The following is a 24,706-nucleotide window of genomic DNA, read 5'->3' on the forward strand; positions in this document are numbered from 1 at the left end:
ATGTATGGTGATGATGTTGTCTATAATTCATTTATATACATTGTGATGATATTACGAGATGAAGTCACCCCCCCCCCCCCGGACATTTCCGTCGTCTGGTTCGGGAGTGTGATAGATTGGTATCAGAGAAATGTTTATAGTGAATTGGCATATCTAATCATACAAGATATGCAACTATAAATGTATTAGGACTAAAATACTCTGAACAAAACAAAATATAAATACAAACCTATGTGTGCGTATTTGAGTATTTTTACAATAAGAAAACAATAAGAGTCTTTAGAGGAGTTGAACATAGTGGTTAAACCCGAGCAATTATGTAATCGTATTAGGGGTAAATATAGCCTGATCAACTATATTTATTCAAAATGCGACCAACATGTGCTTGGGAGTGATCATGGTGGGCAATGAATCTAGAAACTTACCAATCTCATATCCAAAAAGTTTTAAGGAATCAAACATAAACAATTAAAATACTATAGGAGTATTCTTGCATGCTATCCATTTTTCCTACATTCAAATAGTTCAGAGCAGACTCTATGGCCGGATTTCATCTTCTTGGAGATCCTTACTTCCCCTACCAGGGGAACGGAGGATGGATGGAGCCGGAACCAGAAGAGGAACCAGAGGATGAACCCGAAGAGGGACCCGCAGAACCAGTGGTGGACTCAGAGGAGGAGCAGTCCGATGGGGATGATGCAGATGACTCGAACGCGGAGTCCGAAGTCATAAATCCTTCATACATAGCTAGGGTGCCCCCATATAGGATAGGTACCAACGGCCCTATGCCCTCATGGGCACATGAGATCTGGAGATGGAGAAGACAGCAAGGGGTGGTCACGATAGGATCAGAATTTTTCCCTTTTAAATTCGTATCAGCCTCCTTTTCCATTCCCTTCTTAAGCCCTTAAGAATTCTCTGGAGCCTAAACAAAAGAAGTTTATGGAACAAGTGCTCTCACTCTCAATAACTGCTCCATTTGTGAAGTCAATGGCTAAACTTCCAAAGTTTTCAAAAGATATTATGAAGAATAGGAAGGAGTTGGAAAAAGCATCAACCGTTGTGTTAAATGAGTTATGTTCAACTACGGTCGTCAATGGATTGCAAATCAAAATGGGAGATCCGGGCCAACTAAATTCGCCTTGTGAATTTGGCAATTCTACTTCTATAAGTGCTTTAGCTGATTCAGGGCTAAGCATTAACATTATGCCATATTCTTTCTACAAGAAGCTTGGTCTACCAAGGCTCCAAGACACCAAGATGACGCTTAGAATGATGGATCACACAATCACTAACCCACATAGAATCATTGAAGACTTGTTGGTGAAGGTGGGGAATTTTGTTTTTCCAGTTTATTTTCTGGTATTGGATATGAAAGAAGATGAAGAACTTCCTATTATTTTGGGAAGGCCATTCTTTAGTATTGCTAGAGCTCTTGTTGACATCCACGACTCAAAGCTTACACTTCGTGTAGAAGATGAAGAAATTACTTTCGAAATGAGTCCAAAAATGATTAATGACAAACCAAGAAATGAAGTGTCAAAGATGGATGATATGGAAGAAGATCTTGACAAGCTAGTTGAAATAGAAAAGATGATGGAAGAAGAATTAAAATTTTGGGAGAAACCTCATGTTGCGATTGTTAAATGTTCAAAGCCGAGAGCTTCAATTCCTATAACATTTGATATGATTGTGTTCACTACACCTAAGGGTCAATTGGAAGAGGCAAGTGATGAAGTGGAAGATGATTTATACGAAGAAGTTGAGATAATTGATGAAGATATGGGTGAAGAATGTCACACCCCCAAACCAAGGATGGCGGAAACGTCTGGGGGTGGAGGACTTCATCTATAGTATCACAACAACGTGTATAATAGTGCTCAAAGTAAATACAACCAACATAAATATAATTGAAAAAGTTACACCAAAGTATATGTTTACATGTTTCAAAATCAATTACATTATGATGACAAAAATAAATTGTTGACGGTTTAACGTCCCATCCTCAAAGCGCTGAAGTTTTCCTGTTTCACTGATTTCCTGAGAATACAAGTAGTTTTGAAAAAGTGTCAACAATTAAGTTGGTGGGTTCATAAGAGTTTTGTTTGAAGTAGAAACAATTTTCCTTGTAAAATCGATAGAGTTTGATTTCCAGAAAATCCAATATTTTCTTAGTTAAGTATGAACAGAATATTTCTATATGATGCGTTAATGAACCCTAGAATGACTCGTAGATTTCCCCTATGATCGTCCAGCGTATATAAGTTATATACGATTTAAGTTAGATAAAACGTTGAATGTAGTGGGTCTGCCCTAGGTCCACAACCCAACGAGGAACAGGAGATGAGGCAGGCCCCACCAATTCTAAGCCAATCAAGACTAAATTCTTATATGACTCAAGCATATACGTTCAGCGATTATGGTTGAAGTCTAACAATTCTAGATGAAATATAGTTTTAATATCAAAATAACAATTCTATGTGAACCCGGTACTTTGGAATGTACCCCATTTAAATGAAAACCCGGTACTTTTCCTCAAAATGTGAAATGTAAGTTTCTATGTTATGAAATAGTGCATCCTAGAATTCCCTATAGATTCCTTCTATAATTTCCTTGTGTATATAAGTTATATAAAATTAAATTTAGATAAAACGTCGAATGTAATGGGTCTGCCCTAGGCTCACAACCAAACGAGGAACAGGAAATAAGGCAGAACCACCAATTCTAAGCCAATCACGACTAGGTTCTATATAACTCTAGCATATACACTTAGAAATTATAGCTGAAAACTAACAATTCGAAATTGAATGTGGACTTAAATCCAAAAACCGGAACCAAACCCTAGTGTAGTGTACGAAATAGTAATAGTGGCTGTGAACATAAACTATACATCTAATAGTTCATCGGATAGTGGTAGTGACTAGTGCACATGAACTATGCATATTATAGTTTACCAAAAGTGGTGGTGATGGTGAATATAACCTATACATATCATAGTTCATCAAATAGAGATAGTGGTAGTGAACATGAACTATGCATATTATAGCTTATCAAAAGTGGTGGTGATGGTGAATTCCTTTCTTGTAATTAAGTTCGTAGTGTAGATGAAACATAACTATACCCATTATAGTTTATCACTTCGTTTGTAATGTATATATGCCATAACTATACCGATTATAACTAGCGTGTTCGTTTGTGGGGGTATAATGGCTTAACTATACTTATGATAGTTTATCATAATTATTCATAGTGGTAATAACTCTTTTGTATGTGTAATACCTTTAATAATGTGTTTGTTATGTAAAATAACCCTAAACTATACCTATTATAGTTTATTAAATATTTGTTTGGGTAGTGAGCATAAGTCTTACTTGTCATAGTTTACCAATGTTTGTATTTTAATGGATATAGCCTTGTAATATCTTTTATATATTTACCATACTTATGGAGGTAAGAATCTATTTGTTTTCTGATGTATGTCTATATAATAAGACAAGATGACACATATGGTAATAACATATCATCACATGAAGGTACTGATGCGGGCCCTAGTGTGGAGGATCGGGCCCTTGCGTTCCTAGAGGCCCACGATCGTGTGACTAAAGGGGCTTCACGAAAATGGCCATAACTTTGGCTACGAATCTCCGTTTTGGGCCTACGACCAGTCAAATCGAAGCTTGGAGCAAGGAGCACGTCTAGATAAGTACCCGAAGGGGACTTACCCATTTTTGAGTCCATAAATCGCTTTCTAAATGGAGTTATGAGCAATTTTTGTTATTTTTCCTTAATTTTTGGGTTTTGTTTTTGGGTTTGTATTTGGCCCATGGACTTTTAGGGTTTCATTTTAATTTCTACTTCTTATTTAACTGTTTTTGATGTAATTTGGATGGTCAATCATCAATTTTATGAACTTTCGATTTTCTCCCAAATTCTGTGTGTTAACCCAGATTTTGAAGCCAATCCCACGGTATTCGTAGAATCAACGTGGTTTTGAAGAGATTGTCCTGGCTATTCTTTTAGAATCAACAGGTTCATTCTTGGTTATCTTTGTGTTGTTTTTTTGCGCTGCATCAGTTGGTATCAGAGCCGAATTCCTGGTTCAAAATGCCTCCGAGGAGAAACAGGACGCCCGCTAATGTTCATGAGCAAGAACTAGAAGAACGTATTATGGCACGAATGGAGGAGAGGATGGATCAAATGGTTGACCAACTGACTGATAGGATGGTCGAACTGATGAATCGAGGAGGGCAAAGGTCTCGAACACATTCTCAAGTGGAAGATGGTGAATTTGGGAACCCGTTCGGCGGCAGTGACGGTTCATATTCTGAAGATGATCTAGAAAGGCGGCCAAGGCGTGATCATACAGGTGACAATAGGCGTTGGGAGGCCGGAATGAGAATTGATATCCCAGAATTCGACGGGGTCAGTTTGAATCCAGAGGGGTTCATCGACTGGTTGGCTACTGTTGAGGAAGTTTTTGAGTTCAAAGAAGTCCCTGAAAACAAAAGAGTGTCATTGATTGCTACCAGGCTACGTGGTAGGGCATCTGCATGGTGGAAACAACTGAAACTGACACGAGACAGGCTCGGAAAGTCAAAGGTCGTGACTTGGAGGAAGATGAAGAAGTGTTTACGATCCAACTTCCTACCCCATAATTTTCAAAGGTTGATGTACCAACGGTTGCAAAATCTGAAACAGGGTGCCAAATCAGTTGACGATTACACAACTGAGTTCTACCAATTGATTGCCCGAAACGATATCCAGGAGACAGAGGAACAACTCGTTGCTCGATATATTGGGGATCTACGGGTCCAAATCATGGACTCTGTAAATATGTTTGACCCGGTATCTATTTCTGAAGCGCACCAACGGGCGTTGGCTTTTGAGAAACAAAGTCGTCGGGTGGGCGGTTCGTCTTCAACTGCCAATATTGGAGGGAGTCCTGGGACGGGTGGTATGGTACCCCGTGTTGTTCCTAATCAACAAAGACCGACATCTAATAGTGTTGGACCAAACCCTAGGACAACTGTTAGTAGCAGCTTGAAGTGTTTTAGTTGTGGGGAGACAGGTCACCGACAATCAGAGTGCAAGAAGGTTGGAAAACGTCATTTGTTTGCTGAGCAAGATGACTGGCAAAATGATGATGCCGGTGAAAGTTACGAAGATCCCCCTTTTCTCTATATATGAGATACACACACACACACACACACACATATATATATATATATATATATATATATATATAACTAAAAATGTTAATATTCATAAAGCTTATGTTAGTGCTATAAGACCTTGTTGTTCTAAGTAAGTGGATTTGATTGAAATTTAGTATTTGGATATTGGAGCAGTATAAAAAACATATATTTTAATGGCTTGATATATTGGATATAGTCTTTTCATTAAATAATTGGTGTGTTTTATATTAGCATGTTTAATCCTTGAATAACCTAATTATTTTAAATGTCCATGGTTGTTCCTAGTTGTGGGAGCATCTATGTGGTAATACTAGTATGAATTGATTGGTTGATTTTCTTGGAGATGAAAATAGAAAGAGTTGCTATCAACTTCATAAGTACTAGAGAATAAGTATTAAACATAACCCACATCAAAAATCGCTTTATTGATCGTAGTCACGAGTTATGTTTTGATAAAAGGTAGTATCTTTTTATTCTTTAAGTTGAGATATATATTTGGGACTTGAGTGTAGTAATTGTTGTGCTTTGACATGGTTTAACGATGTTCTGTAAAAGGCGGTTATAAGGGTCATCGGTTGGGCATAACATGAACTATATGATAGACGTATGTAGTCAAGAATGGATTTTTTCCTCTTATTCGTTGAGATTTAGACATCTAAGGCCTTACTAAAAGTTGAACACCACATGAGATTGATTGTGATCCATATCTCATGTTCAACATGATTTTAGTGACAAAGGAATAACTGATACCACACCTTTAGAAACAATTGTAACTTTGAGCTCCTGGAATTAGTTGTTGATACGATGGCACCCCTTCATGTGTTGCTAAGGGAAATAAATGGTACCCCTTCTGTCCAAGTGGGAGATTGTTCCATCTATATACTTAAAAATCATTATTGAATGATATTGCTACTAACATATGATCTTATAGGGTCACACCTTTATCAAGTTGGCACATTTTGAATATTTATTATTAGTATGATTATAAATAAGTACAATCAACTCTTGTATTTAATTAGGGAATATTATTGTTTTTTTTTTTGAAAATAACAATTAAAGATAGTGTAACTAGTTATTATATCATATAGTATTATTTAATAAGTCATGTACAAAGTTTTGAGCACTTTGGATTCCTTTTGGCTTAACTAACTAGTTACCTTTATCTAGTTGCAGAAAATAGCAAATGATTTTGTCTCTTTTCACCAAGCTTGGCCGAAAATTGGAGAAGCATGGTAGGTTGCTTCTCAACCTCCCTCCTTTGCTCCACATGCTTCTAAAAGGCTACTTATTACTTTATATTCTTATAAGGTATAGGATTTGACTTGCATGAGACTATATAAAGAAGTGTGATGCTTGCAAAATACTAGTTTTTTATCTCCAAAAATTGTAAAATTCTTCTTGCTCTCCCTCTTGCTTTATTTTGCAAAGTGTTTCATGTCTTGGGTGTTCATAAGTTTTTATCCTTTAGTGTTTATTTGAGATAAGAACTCAAAGTCTTAACAAATCATTGTATACAAGATAGGAACTAGTATTCCAAGTGTCTTACTCTTGCTGACTGATACTTGTAGACAAGTTCAAGCTTCTTGTTCTTTTGCTATCTTCATCTACACCTCAATTCCAAGTGGGATCAAAGGCTTCAAACGTTATCTTCTTAACATCCTATGGTTGTTATTATCTTGTATTTGGATCATCTCGGTAGTTTTGCTAAAATGATCTAACAATAAACTAGTTATTTTTAAAAGTCTTCTGTTTGCCATTAAAATTGTTTTTTTTATAAAAAAGATCGTTTTAAGATTATCAAAACCCATCATTCCCTACTCTATTAAAAATTTATCAACCATTTTTTCAATATTGTAACATCCCCTATTTTCCATAACCAATTTTTTTTTCTTTAGGCTAAATTGAAATACTTTCCATCGTACATGTTTTTATATTTAACACAATATTTAACCTGTAAGTATAAACTATACCTTCAATATTTTTAAGTAATAATACTTGTAATAAGATTGTCGTGTGGTATAAGAAAAAAAAAATGACTTTTAGCACTTATACATCTGGCTTGCATAGAAGTGTTATGTAGTATTATCAAATATACAGTTAATGCATATTCTAGATAATAGGCATTTACTTCACATATAAAGTATACTATCAGCATAAGTAACAAACTTTCATCTTATATTTAATCCTTTAAGTATTTCAACACTTATATTTAGTCGTTCTCATGAAAGTAAATATGCACTCACTTGACTATAGGTGGAAGTTCGATGTATAGGTTAGCTCCCCGCCTAACATTTTATCTTTTCTCTTTAAAATGACAAAAATACGAATATTACTATGTCTCAGTATTTGTTCGTATGTATAAGGATATAATTAATCATTTATGGATTCTTCAATAATCCCAAGAAATATCAAGTTCTTTCAAATAAGGAATAACCACGTAAGATCATATCGGGGGTAGGATCCATTTGGTATACTAAGTATACTATTTGGAAAATCCACATTAAACACCTCAATGGATCTAGAATATACATCACTCCCATAGATAGATCGATCAGTATTTTAACTGAAATTACTGATAAACATTTTTTATAGGTTTATAATAACGATAATGAACTTAAAAATAAGTTAGACTTAAAGCATAGTAAGTGCAACTTAACTTATTGATTTTCTAGTGAAAACTTGGAAATTCGCGAGTGAAATTTCAACTCCAAAAACTTCTTCTCATTTGGCCCTCTGATGCTTCAGTGCATAGTTAAAGTAATTACAAACTTAGAAATATCGGGCTCAAGGTTCATGAAAATTTCTAAAGGAAAATAGAGAGAATTGTTTGCAAAAAAAGAGCAAAAATCGATTTCCCGTTATAGGCTCATAGTAGGTAGGGAGCGGCGTGCCCTTGATAGAAGCACGATGCACATATGTGTAGGCGGCAGGCATGCTCTCTAATCATGACACACATCACAAGATGGCTAGGGTTGTGTCACTCAAATCGGGTAAAATCTCGAATCTTCCAAAGATCTTAACTTTTGCATACGAGTTCTATTTTCTATGTTCTATATATCCTGGGTTTTGTATCGATGAATACTACAAATTTCCTTTAGACCTAGTCGGCTAATTCACATTCTTTTTTTCTTTTATTTTTATAGTCTATAAGATTTACACTATAAAAGACTTTGCAAAATTCATAATTTCTTCATACGAACTCCGTTCTCGACGTTCTTTATATCGACAAATTCGTATTTACGAGGACATCAACTTTCGTATGGATTGTTTTGTATAATGAGAAACTGATCTGCATTTCACGTTTTACAACACACATTGTTGTGTCGGGTTGAACGTGAAACTTTAAAAAATTATAATTTCTTCATACAAACTTGGATTTAAGTGTGCTTTATACTCATGGATTCCTCATCACAACTACTACAACTTTTTTGGTAAGATTATTTATCCTAAATAATCTTCTAATAAATAATCTTCTACAAGTATTATGTACTGATAATATTTTTCCACATAATGTGTATTTAATAAATAATTATTTTTATAGCCTGCAACGCATATAACGAATAATTATCCTATCCGATGATTTTTATTATTAATAAAATGAATAATTATAACTAAAATCACTTAATCATTTAGCCTCAACTTACAGGCGTTACAAATATCAACCTGTGACATCCCCTATTTTCCAGAACCAGTTTTTTCTTTATGGTTTAAAAATCATAATATCTTGGTCTGGGAAAATCATAGTATATTGAAACATTTTAAGTACAAATGATTGTCTAAAACTAAGGTTGTCATACTCAATATAGTACATAAATTATAGCGTAAAGACCTAACGGTCTTGAATACTATTACATGTCTTCTCTTCAATCATTCAACATCATATTCAAATCTTCAGCAGTCTTAACACCACTACTTGTGATGTATATAAGTTGAGTGGGTAGGTTGGGAAGTTTGGTGAGATACATAGGGTTTTCAATCCCACAATGTTATTATGATAATAACCTTTAATTAATAAACCTACAAAACCAAGTGTCATTCAATCAACACAACAAAAACGTATATAAGATATTTTTCCCTAAGTTACCCATCCCGTCGATCCTCACATATTATTACTAATATAGTTAACTTATGAGATATATTCAAGTTTTTAAAAAGAAAACACGAGGTAATACTAATAGAATACTCTAGCACGCACCCGTACCCCACCAAACATCAAAATCATCAAACATAGTTCTACTCTCTGTTTCCATCTTACACATACCCTTAATATGATGCTACCCAACATCCACACTTAATTGAACTAAGCATCTATTTTGGGTCTTAGTCTATAACTAGACATGATTTCCATACATATAATCAACCTCCAACACAAATTTCATGTCTATGTAAAATCTTTACAATACATGGTATAACAAATGTTGTTTCAACTTAACTCGAACTAAATGTCCTTGACAAAACTTAGTTTGTGAGTAGATCTATTGATTATTCATCGTCAATGCAGTACAGTCTTCACGATGCTATCGCGATATAGAGTATGATTATACCATTATCCAACTTAATTGGATCTAAACATCATTTATGTGTCTTAATTTAGAAACTAGACTAGACTACAATATCATTTATACGTCTTAATTTAGAACCTAGATTAGACTACAATATCGGTAATCTACTTTTGATACCAACTCTGTTTAGACATCACTATCCTAATTTAGCGTATATATCTACCACATAGTAATAGGTATTTAATATATATTAATATTCTCAGTAATGATACTTCTATTAAGATTATCATATAGTCATCTTAACACATATAAAACCATATTTGATTCACACGGTGTATATCATCAAGTATATATTTAACACATATTCCAGATAATAAGTATTTAATTCACATATAAACTTTCAAAAGATATTTAATAATTTTAATAAATACTTGCGTTAAAATCATGTTCTTGAAAGTAACTATGCACTCAATTGATTGGGGTAGGAGATCCCAAATGTTGTTTCAACTTAACTCGAACTAAATGTCATTGACAAAACTTAGTTTGTGACTAGATCTGTTCATTATTCATCGTCAATACAGTCTTCACGATGCTATCGTGATATAGAGTATGATTATACCATTATCCAACTTAATTGGATGTAAACATCATTTATACGTCTTAATTTAGAAACTAGACTAGACTACAATATCATTTATACGTCTTAATTTAGAAACTAGACTAGACTACAATATCGGTAATCTACTTTTGATACCAACTCTGTTTAGACATCACTATCCTAATTTAGTGTATATATCTAGCACAATGTAATAGGTATTTAATATATATTAATATTCTCAGTAATGATACTTCCATTAAGATTATCATATAGTCATCTTAACACATATAAAACAATATTTGATTCACACAATGCATATCATCAAGTATATATTTAACACATATTCTAGATAATAAGTATTTAATTCACACATAAAATTTCAAAAGATATTTAATAATTTTAATAAATACTTGCATTAAAATCATGTTCATGAAAGTAACTATGCACTCACATGACTGAGTTAGGAGATCCATGGGAAAGCTAGCTCCTCAACTAATACTTTAGCTTATCCCTTTTAAACAACCTAAATACGAATAGTACTATGATTCAGTATTCCTTTGTATTTATAAGCTTATAAATTATTTATAGATTCTTCAATAAACATAAGAAATACTTTAAGTTCAATAAAATAAGGAACAAATAGGTAAGATCATATTGTAGATATGATTTGTTTGGTATATAGAGTATACTGTTTTGAAAATCCACTTTATACACCACATTAGGTCTAGCCTAGATATCACTTTTGAAAGTAGATCGATCAATATTTTGAATGAACTCATTGAAAAATCTTATTTATAAACCCAAAATAACAACTATGAATATAACTATAAGTTACACTTAAAGCATAGTATGTGCAACTTAACATATAAAGTTTCTAGAGAAAATCGGAAAGTTGTGGACAAAACTTTGACACCATATACTTCCTTTCGTTGGGTTTTCTATCACCATAGAGTCTCACTCAAATGAATGTGACTCAGGAAGTCAGATCCTAGAGTTTGGGAGAGAGTTTGACAGAGAGGTTTGAGTGAAAATGGGTATAGAATTGAAGAAAGTTCGACTGCTATTTATAAAGTGCTCGAGTTGGCACATCGATCCTTGGGGCGTTGGCTCCTCCTATTTGCTTCTATGTGTCATTGATTTGTGGGGCCATGTCACCTGGTTGGTGGAAGGCTGCATCCTTCGCGTGGACACATGGGGTCACGTCGCTGTAACATCCCAAAATTTGAGGCCAAAAATTTCGTTTTGAAATGAAGTGATTTATAAATTTGTTTATCAAGACATTGTCAAGATCATGTCAATACATAAACCATAATATCGTGTTTCAAACCATATCATTTCGAGTAAAAAAAATATCAAAGTACAATCCCAGAAAACTCTAAGCGGAAATCATGTGTGTGTGTGATGCGTTGCTACACCGCCGGCTCCTTCCCCTTAGACGAAGAGGTACCTGAAACCAAAAAGTAAAACTATAAGCACGAAGCTTAGTGAGTTCCCCCATCATGCCGTATACCATAAAATCACATAGCATACATACTGCCGGTCAATTCTCGGGCGCCCCTCCTACCCATGTCAAGCCATTCTGGGGTGCTGACCCACCCATGTCAAGCCATTCTGGGGTGCTGACCTACCCATGTCAAGCCATTCTGGGGTGCTGGCCTTCCCATGTCAAGCCATTTTGGGGTGCTGACCTACCCTCCAGTCTATCCCAACGGTACGCGGGGACTATTTCACCCCTACTACTAACACATAATATCATATCATAATCATGCTGTCAGACATATCTTGGGTGTCCGACCTACCCTTTGGTCCTAGCGACCGAATCGGGGACTAGTCCCCCTGCTACTGATACTATCTCACATAACATAGCAACTAGCAAACTAGTATACTCGCATATCTAGCAATTTAGCATACTCACATATCCAATAATAACAGACCAGACAATTATCACAAATATAATTGTCCCAACTACAATTACTAGTGGGCCAGACTTGGTGCCTTAGATCCACTTCTATTGGAAGGTAACTCACCTCGATGTCGTGTGGTGTCTGAACTGTCCTAGACGTGAAGGTTGGCTCTTCTCGACTCCTCAATCCCTATACGACAACCCTCAAGTCATCAAACAGAATACACAACCCTAACCCGGGTTAATGCCAAAACCAGACAAGGTTAACATTGGTCAAAGTCAACACCCAATTGACCTGACTCGCCGAGTTGGTCTACCAACTCGTCGAGTCCATACTCCATTACCCGATCTGACCCCGACTTCACTCATCGAGTCTAGCAAGAACTCGACGGGTTCTCCTTCATTCAAACCATCAGGACCATCTTCATCCGACTCGCCGAGTTGTATGAACAACTCGTCGAGTCCATCTTCAAAGATTGGGAGATTTCCTTGGACTCGCCGAGTCTGTTCTAGCACTCGTCGAGTCCCATGATTTCCAGGTCCCTTTTCATGCCCAAAAAACGACGAGACTTTACTTCCTAACAACTGGTCCATCCACATAAAGGATTTCGTGGTCAATACGCCACGACTCACTGAGTCCCAAAAACAACTCGGCAAGTTCATCCTTGACCAACACTATGTAGTCGATTTAAATGGGTTTTAACACCCCAAAACCAGAGATCTGGCCTCCTAATGTCCATTTTGTACGTAAAGTTCCGAACTTGGTGCACATGCATGGGGTCTTTGGCCCAAAAAGCCATTAAAAGTGATCTACAAGGTGCATGGGGCTCTCATGACCATAAAGTTGGCACCTTTATGCCATGAGACCCTTCCAATAACTAAGATCTGAAGGCAAAACCCCAAATGACCCTTCACAATTCCAAAAATGGCTTAGAAATCCCTAAAGATACCCAAAATCCAAGTCCTAAGGATAAATAAACACATGGAAGACCAAGATAGTGGCATTTTACCTTGAATAAGCTGGAAATGGAACAAAATCTCTGGATCTCGAAGCTCCAACTCGAACTTCCAAGCTTCCTCCCTCTTTTCAAGTTTCACAATCCACCAGAATGCACCAAAATGGCCTTAGAACACATAAAGACGGCTAGGGTTTCGATATGATGTTTTCTGGGAGCATAAGGGACGATGGAGGTTGAGATAAGGCATTTAAATAGGGTGCAAACCCTCAATTTAGGGTTTTACCCAAACAGAGCCTATTCGCCGCGTCCGTCTTCTGACTCGTTGAGTAGGTCACTTAAACTGTCCGCGGATCTCGACTCTACTCGACGAGTTGGGCCTCCAACTCGTCGAGTCCCATAGAAAAACACAATAATGCTCGAATTAACTATGTACTAGGAATCGGGTCTTACAAATTTCCCCCACTTATCTTAGACTTCGTCCTCGAAGTCTGTTGCTCATTCACTAAAAAGCTCAGGGTAATGCTCCCTCATCTTGTCCTCCGGCTCCCAGGTCCATTCCGATCCCTTTTGGTGTTGCCACTGCACCTTTACCAGCTCCACTCTCTTGTTCCTCAGATCCTTTAACTTCTAGTCTAGGATTTCCACTGGCCGCTTGATGTAGTTCAGGCTGTCATCAACCTGAATATCCTCCAAAGGCACCATTGTTGTGTCGTCCAGCAGACACTTCCGCAACTGGGAGACGTGAAAGGTGCTATGAATCTGATTGTGGCCCAGCTTGCCCCGCTATCTGAATTGAATAACGCCCTTCCAAGGCGACACTTTCAGGAGTACCATATCCCCGACCTGGAACTCCAGGTCCGACCGATGCTTGTCGACATAACTTTTCTGCCGACTCTGAGCAGGCTGAAGCCTGGTCCAAACCTACTGGATCCTTTTCGTAGTCTTGAGTACCACTTCGGTACTCCCCATAAGTCTTTTTCCAGCCTCTCTCTAGCATATCGGGGTCCTGCATTTCCTCCCATACAACCTCTCGAAAGGAGGACGGTCGATACTCGGATGATAACTATTGTTATAGGAGAACTCGGTCAATGGAAGGTAAGTATCTCAACTACCCCCGAAGGCTAAAACACACGCCCACAACATATCCTCCAGAGTCTGGATGGTTCGCTCGCTCTGACCATCCATCTGCGGGTGGAAGGCGGTGCTAAAATGCAGTCGAGTACCCAGCTCGCCATGAAGCTCCTTCCAAAACCTGGAAGTGAATCGCACATCCCTGTCTGAAATCACTGAAACTGGCACCCTGTGCCGTGCCACTACCTCCCGGATATAGATGTCGGCCAACCTTTCGGCCGAAATACTCTCCTGAATCGGGATAAAATGGGCGCTGTTGGTCAATCGATCAACGATGACCTAAATCGAATTCACTCCTCGCGTGGTCTTGGGAAGCTTCATAATGAAGTCCATAGTAATATCCTCCCACTTCCATAGTGGGATATCCAAAGGTTGGACCTTGCCGTGAGGTCTCTGGTGCTCATCCTTGACCTTCCTACAGTTTAGGCACCTCTCCACGAACCAAGCTACATCCCTCTTCATACATGGCCACCAATAATCAAGACAAAGATCCCTGTACATCTTTGTCGCCACGGGATGGATAGAGAACCTGGATTTGTGCACCTCTTCCATCAATACCAGGTGCACACCCCCATGATAAGGGACCCTGACCCTACGGTGAAGCGTCAACAATCCTCGACTATCATATTCGAAGGAGGAAACCTGACTTACAATTCGCTCGCTCTTCCGATGTTCCTCCTTCATGGCCTCCTGCTGGGACTCTCGAATCTGCTCCAAAAATAGAGTCACAATAGTCATCCTTAGAAAGATGTCTCTGATCGGTGCTGCCTTACGGCTAAGCGCATCGACCACGACATTGGCCTTCCCCGGGTGGTACAGTTCGTAATCATAATCCTTCACCACACCAAGCCACCGACGCTGCCTCATATTCAGATTTGGCTGGTCTATGAGATACCTTAGGCTCTTGTGGTCCGTGTAAATGGTACAACGGACCCCATAGAGGTAATGGCACTAAATCTTGAGGGCGAAAACAACAGCCCCCAGCTCCAAATCGTGCGTCAGATAATTCGCCTCGTGAGGCTTCAGCAGCCTCGAAGCGTAAGCTATAACATCCCCCTTTTGCATCAATACCACGCCCAAACCCGAGATGGACGCATCGCAGTATACAACAAAATCCTCCATGCCCTCCGATAGGGCTAAGATTGGCGCCTCACACAATATTAGTCTCAATGTCTCAAACGTAGCCGGCTGCTCAGGCCCCCAACGAAAGACCACGACTTTCTTCGTCAACCGGGTCAGGGTCACGACTATCTTGGAGAAGTCCTGAATGAATCCCCAATAGTATCCTGTCAGTCCTAGGAAGCTTCGAATCTCAGATGGAGACCTCAGAACCTCCCACCTCATCACGGCCTCCACCTTGGCCGGATCAACCGAAATCCTGTCCTGGTTGACAAGGTGCCCAAGAAACTGCACCTCGCGCAACCAGAACTCACACTTGGAGAACTTAGCATACAAGCTCTCCCTCCTCAAAGTATCCAGAACCTCCCGCAAGTCCTCCTCTCTGACCCTCATCTGATGATATCTTGAATGCAGATCAATCTTGGAGAACCAAGACGCTCCCTGTAGCTGGTCAAAGAGGTCATCAATCCTCGGGAGTGGGTAATGATTCTTCACCGTTACCTAATTCAGCTCCTGATAGTCTATACACATCCGATGCGACCGGTCCTTCTTTTTCACAAACAGAATCGGGGCTCCCCAGGGTGAATTGCTCGGTCTAGTGAATCCCTTGTCTAACAGCTCCTGCAGCTGTGTAGACAACTCCTGCATCTCAGGAGGAGCCAACCGATACGGTGCCTTGGCTATCGGAGCTGCACCAGGGACTAGGTCGATCCTAAACTCTACCTGCCTCTCCGGAGGTATCCTAGGAAACTCCTTGGGGAATACATCCGCAAACTCTCGTACCACAGGTACATCGCCCATCGTTGCCTTACCCGCCTCCCGGGTATCCATAACATAGGCGAAAAATCCTGCGCAACCCTGCTGAAGGTAGCGCCTAGCTCTCACTGCTGAACGTAAAGCTAGTCCTTGTTGTGGCCTCTCACCCTGAATCACCAGCTCTCCCCCACTTGGGGCCCTGATTCGTACCAACGGCTGCGAGCAGTCAATCACTTCCCCATTAGGGCTTAGCCAATCCACACCAATAATAACCTTGTTCCCCCGCAAAGGTATGGGAACCAGATCTACCAGATAACGTTCCTCAAACAGCCTCAAAACACAATCTTGGTAGACCTCTGATGCTCGCATTGATCGGTCGTCTGCAATCTCGACCTCTAGAGGGCAATCTAACATGCCCGAAGACTCAGGAAACTTCTTTCTAAGCGCAAGAGAGACAAACGATTGGGTAGCACCTGAATCAAACAATACCTGAACTGGGATACCGTTCACATGGAATGATCCTAAACAAAGCACATACATAACATATCAAAATCACAACGACATAGCATAAAAGCATAAGAAAGAAATCGTGCCCGTCACTACATCGGGTGCAGCGCGTGCCTCCTCGGCTATTAACTGAAATGCTCGGCTCCGCACCACTAGAGCCTCTACCTTGGCCTTCCGGCCATCTGTGACCCGTGCTGACACTGGGGTCAGCGCCGCCGTTGGCGCTGCTGCTGTCGCTACTGCTAATCTAGGGTATTTGGCCTTCTTATGGCCCCTCTGATTGCAATGGAAGCAAATATGGTCTGACATTTTCACTGTGGTGGCGGGGGCAGTACAATCCCTACCAAAGTGCCCCGTCTTGCCGCACTTGTAGCAGCCTGACGATCCCGCTCTACAAGCTCCCTCATGCGGCCTGCCACATTTCCTGCAGCGGCTCTGGCCCGGATGGCCTTTCGACCTAACATCAAATCCCTTGGGTTTCTTCCCCGAAACCCCTGTCACTTGCTCAGTCTCAGCTTTCCTCTTCCGGATGTGCTCCAAATCGAGCTCCCTCTCCCGTGCCCTGGCAATCATGGACTCCAAGGTCAGGTAGGTTGAATAGCTGACATGCTCCCGAATATCAGCTCTCAACATATCATGATAGCAGGTCTTCCGCATCTCCTCATCCCCCGCATACTGGGGGTACCAATAGGGCCCTCTTCCTGAACTTGGCGGTGATCTTCGCCACTATCTCAGTCGTCTGCCTCATATCCAGAAACTCCCTGGCCAGCTGCTGAAGCTCCATAGCCGGCGTAAACTTAGCCCTGAATCTGGTCACGAAATCTGACCACGTCATAGCGTCGACGACTAGGGATCCCAACGAGTCACCAACCGACTCCCACCAGTCTCTAGCTCTGTCCCTCAGACATCCTGCAGCAAAGCGGACCTTCGACCCTTCCGGGTAGAAGCTCGTCAACTGCGCAGACTCAATGTCTGCGATCATCTCCTGGCAGCAATGGGGTCCTTCACCCCATGAAAATCCAGCGCACCACTCCCTCTTAAGTCCTTGGAGGACATTGTGCGCGTACTTGCCTGGATAGAAGCCAAGTCACTCCCGAATGCTCGAAGGCGATCCTCCATCAACTCAATAATCTCCTCCTTGATCGACCCGAAAATAACTGGGGTCGACTCAAGGATACCTCTCGTGATCTCAAACGCGATGAACTCGCATAGCCCGTCATCCAGCTGCTCGGATCCTGATCCTGATCCTAACCTAGATCTTGAGCCTCCCGCTCCATGTCGTGACTGATGAGTTTTGAGCATTCTAACACTTCCTAAGTGTACATGCAACCCTAATAACCTTGAATCTATGTTTTCTCTATATACATGCAAATTTCTTTTTCAAGGTTATACCCTAACTAGCATAGCATGGGGATTACATAAAATATAAAACTAGTAGAAATACATACCTTGTTGTTGCTTGGATTCCTTCAAGACTTTGTGAGCCTAGCACCCCAAATGTTGTGCCTCAAATGCTTCACACAACACCACAAAACTTGGAATAACTTGAGAGAATACTTCTAGCACTCAAAATCGGTTATGCCCTCTCTAGTAACCTTACTAGGTCCGATTTCACTAGCCAAAGGGTCCCTTTTATAGTGGTGTCACAATTAGGGTTTTCACATGAATACTCTTAATTGTCATGACTCTTCATTTCTCATGACCCATGGGTTTGTAACTCCCATGGACTATCCATGGAGCTCCAAATGGTTACATCCATAACCCATAAACCATGGATCATTAATCCACCATAAAAGAATTGATGATTGTCATAATCAACCCTTATATATTTAATTAGTCTCACTTTGATCACCAAATTAATACTAGATTAATACTTGATCAAATACTAATTAAATAATAATATTATTAATATATTAGAACTTATAATATATTAATAATCATAAGTGCCATATTCTCTCATTTAGTCTATCCAAGTATTGCAATGCCATGCAACCCAAATGGACCATGCCGGGTCGGATCAAGTACATACAAAATAAAGTTATGGACTTAGACACTATATCCAACAGTCTCCCACTTGGATAAGTCTAATAACTATATTTGCAAATATGATTTCACAATCCGACTAGCAATCGTAGCTCTTTCAAAGTCTCTCGGAAGTGAGATGATGATGATACGCCATTTAAGATAAGTGATCATATAATCCTCTGCTCTCATGATATCAGTCGGACAAACACATGGAACATGGTCTTACTTATTGTCCAGCATTTGTTTCTCGATCTCCGATTTGTTTCGACATAGAACTAAATTGAACACATCAATTAGGTTCTAACCGGGCCCAGTACATGGGTCAAAACCAAATCATCGAGGGGCCCAGATATCGCTTCTATTTATAGAAGGAACAGATAAAGTTCGACTGATATGCTTGTACTAACTACTTGTTGAATTACTCACAAAGGCACGTTTTATAACATCGAGTTACCAATGCATTTTCGTACAATCAATGAATAACCAACTCATAGTCAACAACTCATATCTCTAGGTTTGAAGATTTATATGATATTACCGTCTCACGATCACTCGAGATAAATTCCATGAAGTGATGCAAGTGAGCGTGGGTTGAATCCAATACTCGGCCCTTATGAGTACTCATGAATGTTGTAGCAACCATTGCATTGTCTAAAGCACTTTAGACAAATCATACAAGCCAGATTCATGACAGTCTTGAATCAATACTTACTTCCAAAGTTTGACCGACTGTGGATGGTTTGAATAATATGATATATACCATAACATAATTATTCTGGAAGTAAAAACATGCAAAATTGAAACATAGTAAACAATCTACACAAGATAGTAACACCTTACTCATAAATAAATAACAACTTTTATTTATCATCAAATGTCAATTACATTTTATAAGTTTCAGGAATCTAATTATTGAAACTAATATCATCCTTCAGGCCAATGCACCTTGCATGCTGTAAATGCTTAACCCTGCTCAGTCCCTTCGTGAGGGGATCTGCCGGGTTCTCATCCGATGATACCCTCTTTGCCACGAGGAGTCCTTCTTCTATTCTATGTCTGATGAAATGGTATTTTCTGTCAATGTGCCTAGATCTCCCGTGATCTCTTGGTTCTTTAGCCAAAGCAACCACACTTTCACTGTCACAGAAAATTTCCATTGGCTCCTTTATAGCTGGTACAACTCCAAGGTCTCCGATGAAGTTCTTCAGCCATATCGCCTCTTTTGCTGCTATGTACTCTGATTCACAAGTCGAATCAGCTACTGTCTCCTGCTTGGAACTTTTCCAAGTAATTGCTCCTCCATTTAGGATAAAGACCCAGCCTGACTGAGAGCGGAAATTATCCCTATCAGTTTGAAAGCTAGCATCACTATATCCTTCCACTCTCAAGTCATCACTGCCTCCGAGGGTAAGGACCCAGTCCTTAGTCCTCCGCAAATACTTGAGAATGTTCTTTACCGATGTCCAGTGTGCCTTTCTGGGGTTCCCTTGATATCTACTGACCATGCTCAAAGCAAAGGCCACATCAGGGCGAGTACAAGTCATAGCATACATGATCGAGCCCATAGCGGAAGCATATGGTATCTGACTCATTTCAGCTATCTCAGCCTCTGTACTCGGACTCTGAGTCTTACTTAACTTGGCATTACTCTGAATTGGTAATTCTCCTTTCTTGGAATCTTGCATACTGAACCTCTTCAATACCTTATCCACATAAGTACTTTGACTAAGTCCAATTAGTCTCTTACTCCTATCTCTCAATATCCTTATCCCTAGGATATATGCAGCTTCCCCAAGGTCCTTCATAGCAAAACACTTCCCAAGCCAGGCCTTAACCTCCTACAAAGTTGGGATGTCGTTTCCTATGAGAAGTATGTCATCCACATACAGCACCAAGAAGCTAACTATGGTCCCACTAGCCCTGACATACACACAAGACTCATCTTCACTCCTAGTAAAGCCAAACTCTCTGACTTTCTCATCAAAGCAAAGATTCCACCTACGAGATGCTTGTTTCAATCCATAAATGGATTTTTCAAGCTTACACACTCTATTAGGGTATTTTGGATCGACAAAACCCTCTGGCTGAGCCATGTAAACATCCTCAGCCAACTTCCCATTAAGGAAAGCGGTTTTGACATCCATTTGCCATATTTCATAGTCGCGAAATGCTGCTATGGCTAACAACACTCTAATAGACTTAATCTTAGCTACTGGTGAAAAGGTCTCATCATAGTCCACTCCCGAAGTTTCAGTAAAGCCCTTCGCAACCAGTCGCGCTTTATAAGTGTGTACTTTCCCATCCATGTCAGTCTTCTTCTTGAAGATCCATTTGCACCCAACTGTCTTACGACCTGGTACATTGTCAACCAAGTTCCAAACATGATTGTCATACATGGACTGAATCTCACTGTCCATAGCCTCCTTCCATTTCGCAGACTCAGGGCCTGCCATGGCTTCCTTATAATTATTAGGTTCATCCAAATCTATCAGTGTACTATCACTAATAAATGTATCACCTTCAGTGGTGATGTGATAACCATAATAAAATTCATGTGTGTTCCTCACCCTAGTGGAACGTCTTGGAGGTACAGACTCATCTATCGGCTCAACAGGAGTTTCCTCCTTAGGTTGGCTGATAGCATTTGAGGTTCCTTCACCACTTGACTCTTGAAGCTCTTCAAGGTCAATTTGCCTCCCACTGTCCCCTTGGCTTATGAATTCTCTCTCACGAAAGACTCCTCTTCTTGCTACAAAGACCACATTATCACTGGGTCTATAGAAGAGGTAACCAAAGGATCTCTGTGGGTAGCCGATGAAAATACACCTCTCGCTTCGGGGTTCAAGCTTGTCATGAGTCTCACGCCTCACAAAAGCTTCACAACCCCAAATCTTGATGTGGTCTAAATTGGGAACTTTCCCAGTCCACATCTCGTGAGGTGTTTTGGCAACCTTTTTAGTAGGGACTAGATTAAGGATATGGGCGGCAGTCTCTAAGGCATACCCCCAAAAAGAGATTGGTAACGAAGCTCGACTCATCATGGAATGAACCATATCCAACAAGGTTTGATTGCGCCTCTTAGCTACACCATTCAACTGTGGTGTCCTGGGAGGTGTCAATTGTGAGACAATCCCACATTCCTTAAGATAGTCAAGGAACTTAGTGCTAAGATACTCTCCTCCTCGATCGGATCGGAGCATCTTGATGTTCCTGCCCAATTGATTCTCAACTTCCTGCTTAAACTCTTTGAACTTTTCAAAGGTTTCTGACTTATGCTTGATTAAGTAAATATATCCATATCTACTGTAATCGTCAGTAAAAGTCACATAATAACGATTAGCATTCCTTGTAGCAACTCTGAAGGGCCCACACACATCCGTGTGTACAAGGTCCAACAAACCTTCACCCCTATCACAAGTACCTGTGAAGGGCGACTTTGTCATTTTTCCAAGTAAACAAGACTCGCAACTATCATCTGACTTGAGGTCAAATGATTCCAAGACTCCAGCCTTTTGGAGTTGGCCTATGCGCTTCATGCTAACATGTCCAAGACGACAATGCCACAAGGATGCTTTATCCAAGCTATCAGAAGAATCAATATACAACACATTATTTCCTAGATTGTCTACAACATTCACGGCTTCATATACACCATCACAAGGTATTGCTTTAAAGTAAAACACATCATTGTAATAAACATTAATAGCACCATTTTTATTATCAAATGAAAATGTAAAACCTTGTTTGTACAAGCCATGAAAGGAAATAATATTTCTCGCCATTTCGGGCGAGTAACAACACTTATTCAAATCTAACATTAACCCATTATTAAGCAACAAAGAATAAACTCCTATCTTGGTAACATGTGATGCTTTCCTGTTGCCCATGACTAAGTTTATCTTCCCGTGCTCCACTTGCTCACTTCTTCTTAGTGCCTGCAAATCAGTACAAATGTGAATACCACATCCTGTATCAAGCACCCAAGAACTAGCATTAGATGAGTTGTTAGACAATATTGTGTAAATACCTGCATGGGTGGGTTTAACCTTCACATCCTTTACATCTTGCAGATATTTGGCGCAGCTTCGCTTGAAGTGTCCCTTATCTTGGCAATAGAAGCATTGTGCTTCCTTTGGGTTCGAAGAAGGAGTAATTGGACCTTTCTTTGTCCCAATTGAAGAGGAACCATCAAGAGTCTTACCCTTGGTACCCGTTGAAGGGCTTTTCCTCTTCTTACCCTTCCCTTGCCCAATTGCAAGAACAGGGGCTGTTAAAGGACTAGAAGTAGCAACCGATTTACCCTTAAGGCCATTTTCAACTGTCCTTAAGAGTCCTTGAAGTTTGCTAAGTGTGACTTCCTCCTTATTCATATGATAAGTCATACGAAACTGATCATAACTTGAAGGTAAGGAATGGAGAATGATGTCAATCGCCAATTCCTCAGGGAAGTCAACATTGAGCTTTAGCAACCGGTCAACAAACCTCTGCATCTTCTGCAAGTGACCGGTGATGGGTTCACCATCCTTCATCCTTGCGGTTATCATGGAGGAAATGATTTCATACCTCTCTTGACGTGCGCTCTGATGGTACCTTTCCATCAGATCCAGGTGCATCTCATAGGGGTAGAAATCTTCATAAGATTTTTGGAGTTCCGGAGTCATTGTGGCCATCATGATGCAGGACACCTTGGTGGCATCCTTCTCATGCGCAATGAACTCCGCAAGCTCTTCTGGAGTAGCAGTGGCTTCATTAACAACCTTAAGCTCCCTATCAAGGACATATTCTTTGTCCTCATAGCGGGTAATCATCCTGATGTTTCTGATCCACTCATTAAAGTTGGATCCATCAAAGATGACCTTACCACATAAGTTCATTAGGGAAAAGGAGTCTGTAGGGTTTGAGCTAGCAGCGTTATTGGAAGACACTTGGAATAGAAGGAAAATAAGTTTCATTAGATTAAGAGTCCTTAATAAGTCACCCAAATGAAATATTAAGGCTAGGATCCAACAAACTATTTATAGGTGGAAGAGGGATGCCGTAATCCACACTATAAAATATTTGAAGGTAGGTAAATGATGATTTACCAATTTCCACCATAAGACGAAATATTTTATTATTAGGTTTTATTGGTTTTTGAAAACTCCTAGATCTTTTGAGATACATTGAACTTTTCAATGGCATGTTTGAATCTCGAATGTGCCCTCTCAAGTTTGTGACTGGGATGCTGTGACAACCGTCAATATTCGGTCAAGTCAAAGTCAACTTAAGTCAACAAGTCAAACCGGTCAACTCAATTTGCCGTGAGTACTAGAGTTTACGTTATGTAATTTCTAAACAACTCTCTATTCTAATGAGAGATCATAAATCGAAAAGTGCGTACATCTAGATCTCCTTAACCTAAAACGGCGGTACGTGGAGAGCCAAACCGATAAAACAATGTTACATACTCATCGGGAGTATGCAAGATCCTTAAACAAGGCTTAACGGGGTTTACAGACCTTGCAGTGCGAAGCCGGACACTCAAAAAGGTCACCAATGAAACCTCTCTCAATCGTTTTCACTTTATCTCTCTCTATGAGAAATCTCTCCCAAATCTCTCTAAGTATGTGAAATCTCTCCCAAATCTCTCTCTGAATAAGAAATCTCTCCAAGAATGTCAAATCTCTCCCGAATCTCTCTAAGTATGCGAAATCTCTCTCAAATCTCTCTCTAAATGAGAAATCTCTGCAAGAATGTCAAATCTCTCCCAAATCTCTCTAAGTATGTGAAATCTCTCCCAAATCTCTCTCTGAATGAGAAATCTCTCCAAGAATGTCAAATCTCTCCCAAATCTCTCTAAGTATGTGAAATCTCTCCCAAATCTCTCTCCGAATGAGAAATCTCTCCAAGAATGTCAAATCTCTCCCAAATCTCTCTAAGAATGTGAAATCTCTCCCAAATATCTCTGTGTATGTGAAATCTCTCCAAGTATGTCAAATCTCTCCCAAATCTCTCTAAGAATGCGAAATCTC

The 24,706-nt window shown here is 39.8% G+C and overlaps 1 protein-coding gene across 1 annotated transcript; it reads left to right on the forward strand.

Moving 5' to 3' along the window:
- Nucleotides 1–539: 539 nt before the first annotated feature.
- On the forward strand, nucleotides 540–7,795 carry LOC128127257 (uncharacterized). The gene is made up of 3 exons (XM_052765701.1): nucleotides 540–771; nucleotides 905–1,795; nucleotides 7,788–7,795. Exons 1-3 carry the CDS (start codon nucleotides 540–542, stop codon nucleotides 7,793–7,795), a joined length of 1,131 nt encoding a protein of 376 aa, XP_052621661.1.
- The last annotated feature ends 16,911 nt before the right edge of the window (nucleotides 7,796–24,706 follow it).

This window comes from Lactuca sativa, chromosome 7 (genome assembly GCF_002870075.4).
Source record: "Lactuca sativa cultivar Salinas chromosome 7, Lsat_Salinas_v11, whole genome shotgun sequence".
NCBI lineage: Eukaryota > Viridiplantae > Streptophyta > Magnoliopsida > Asterales > Asteraceae > Lactuca > Lactuca sativa.

Excerpts from the sequence above, each read along its gene's own strand:
- LOC128127257 (XM_052765701.1), top strand. The coding sequence starts at position 540 with ATGGCCGGATTTCATCTTCTTGGAGATCCTTACTTCCCCTACCAGGGG. Across the intron at positions 772-904 it reads GGTGCCCCCATATAGGATAG|CCCTTAAGAATTCTCTGGAG; the intron begins GTACCAACGGCC and ends TCCCTTCTTAAG.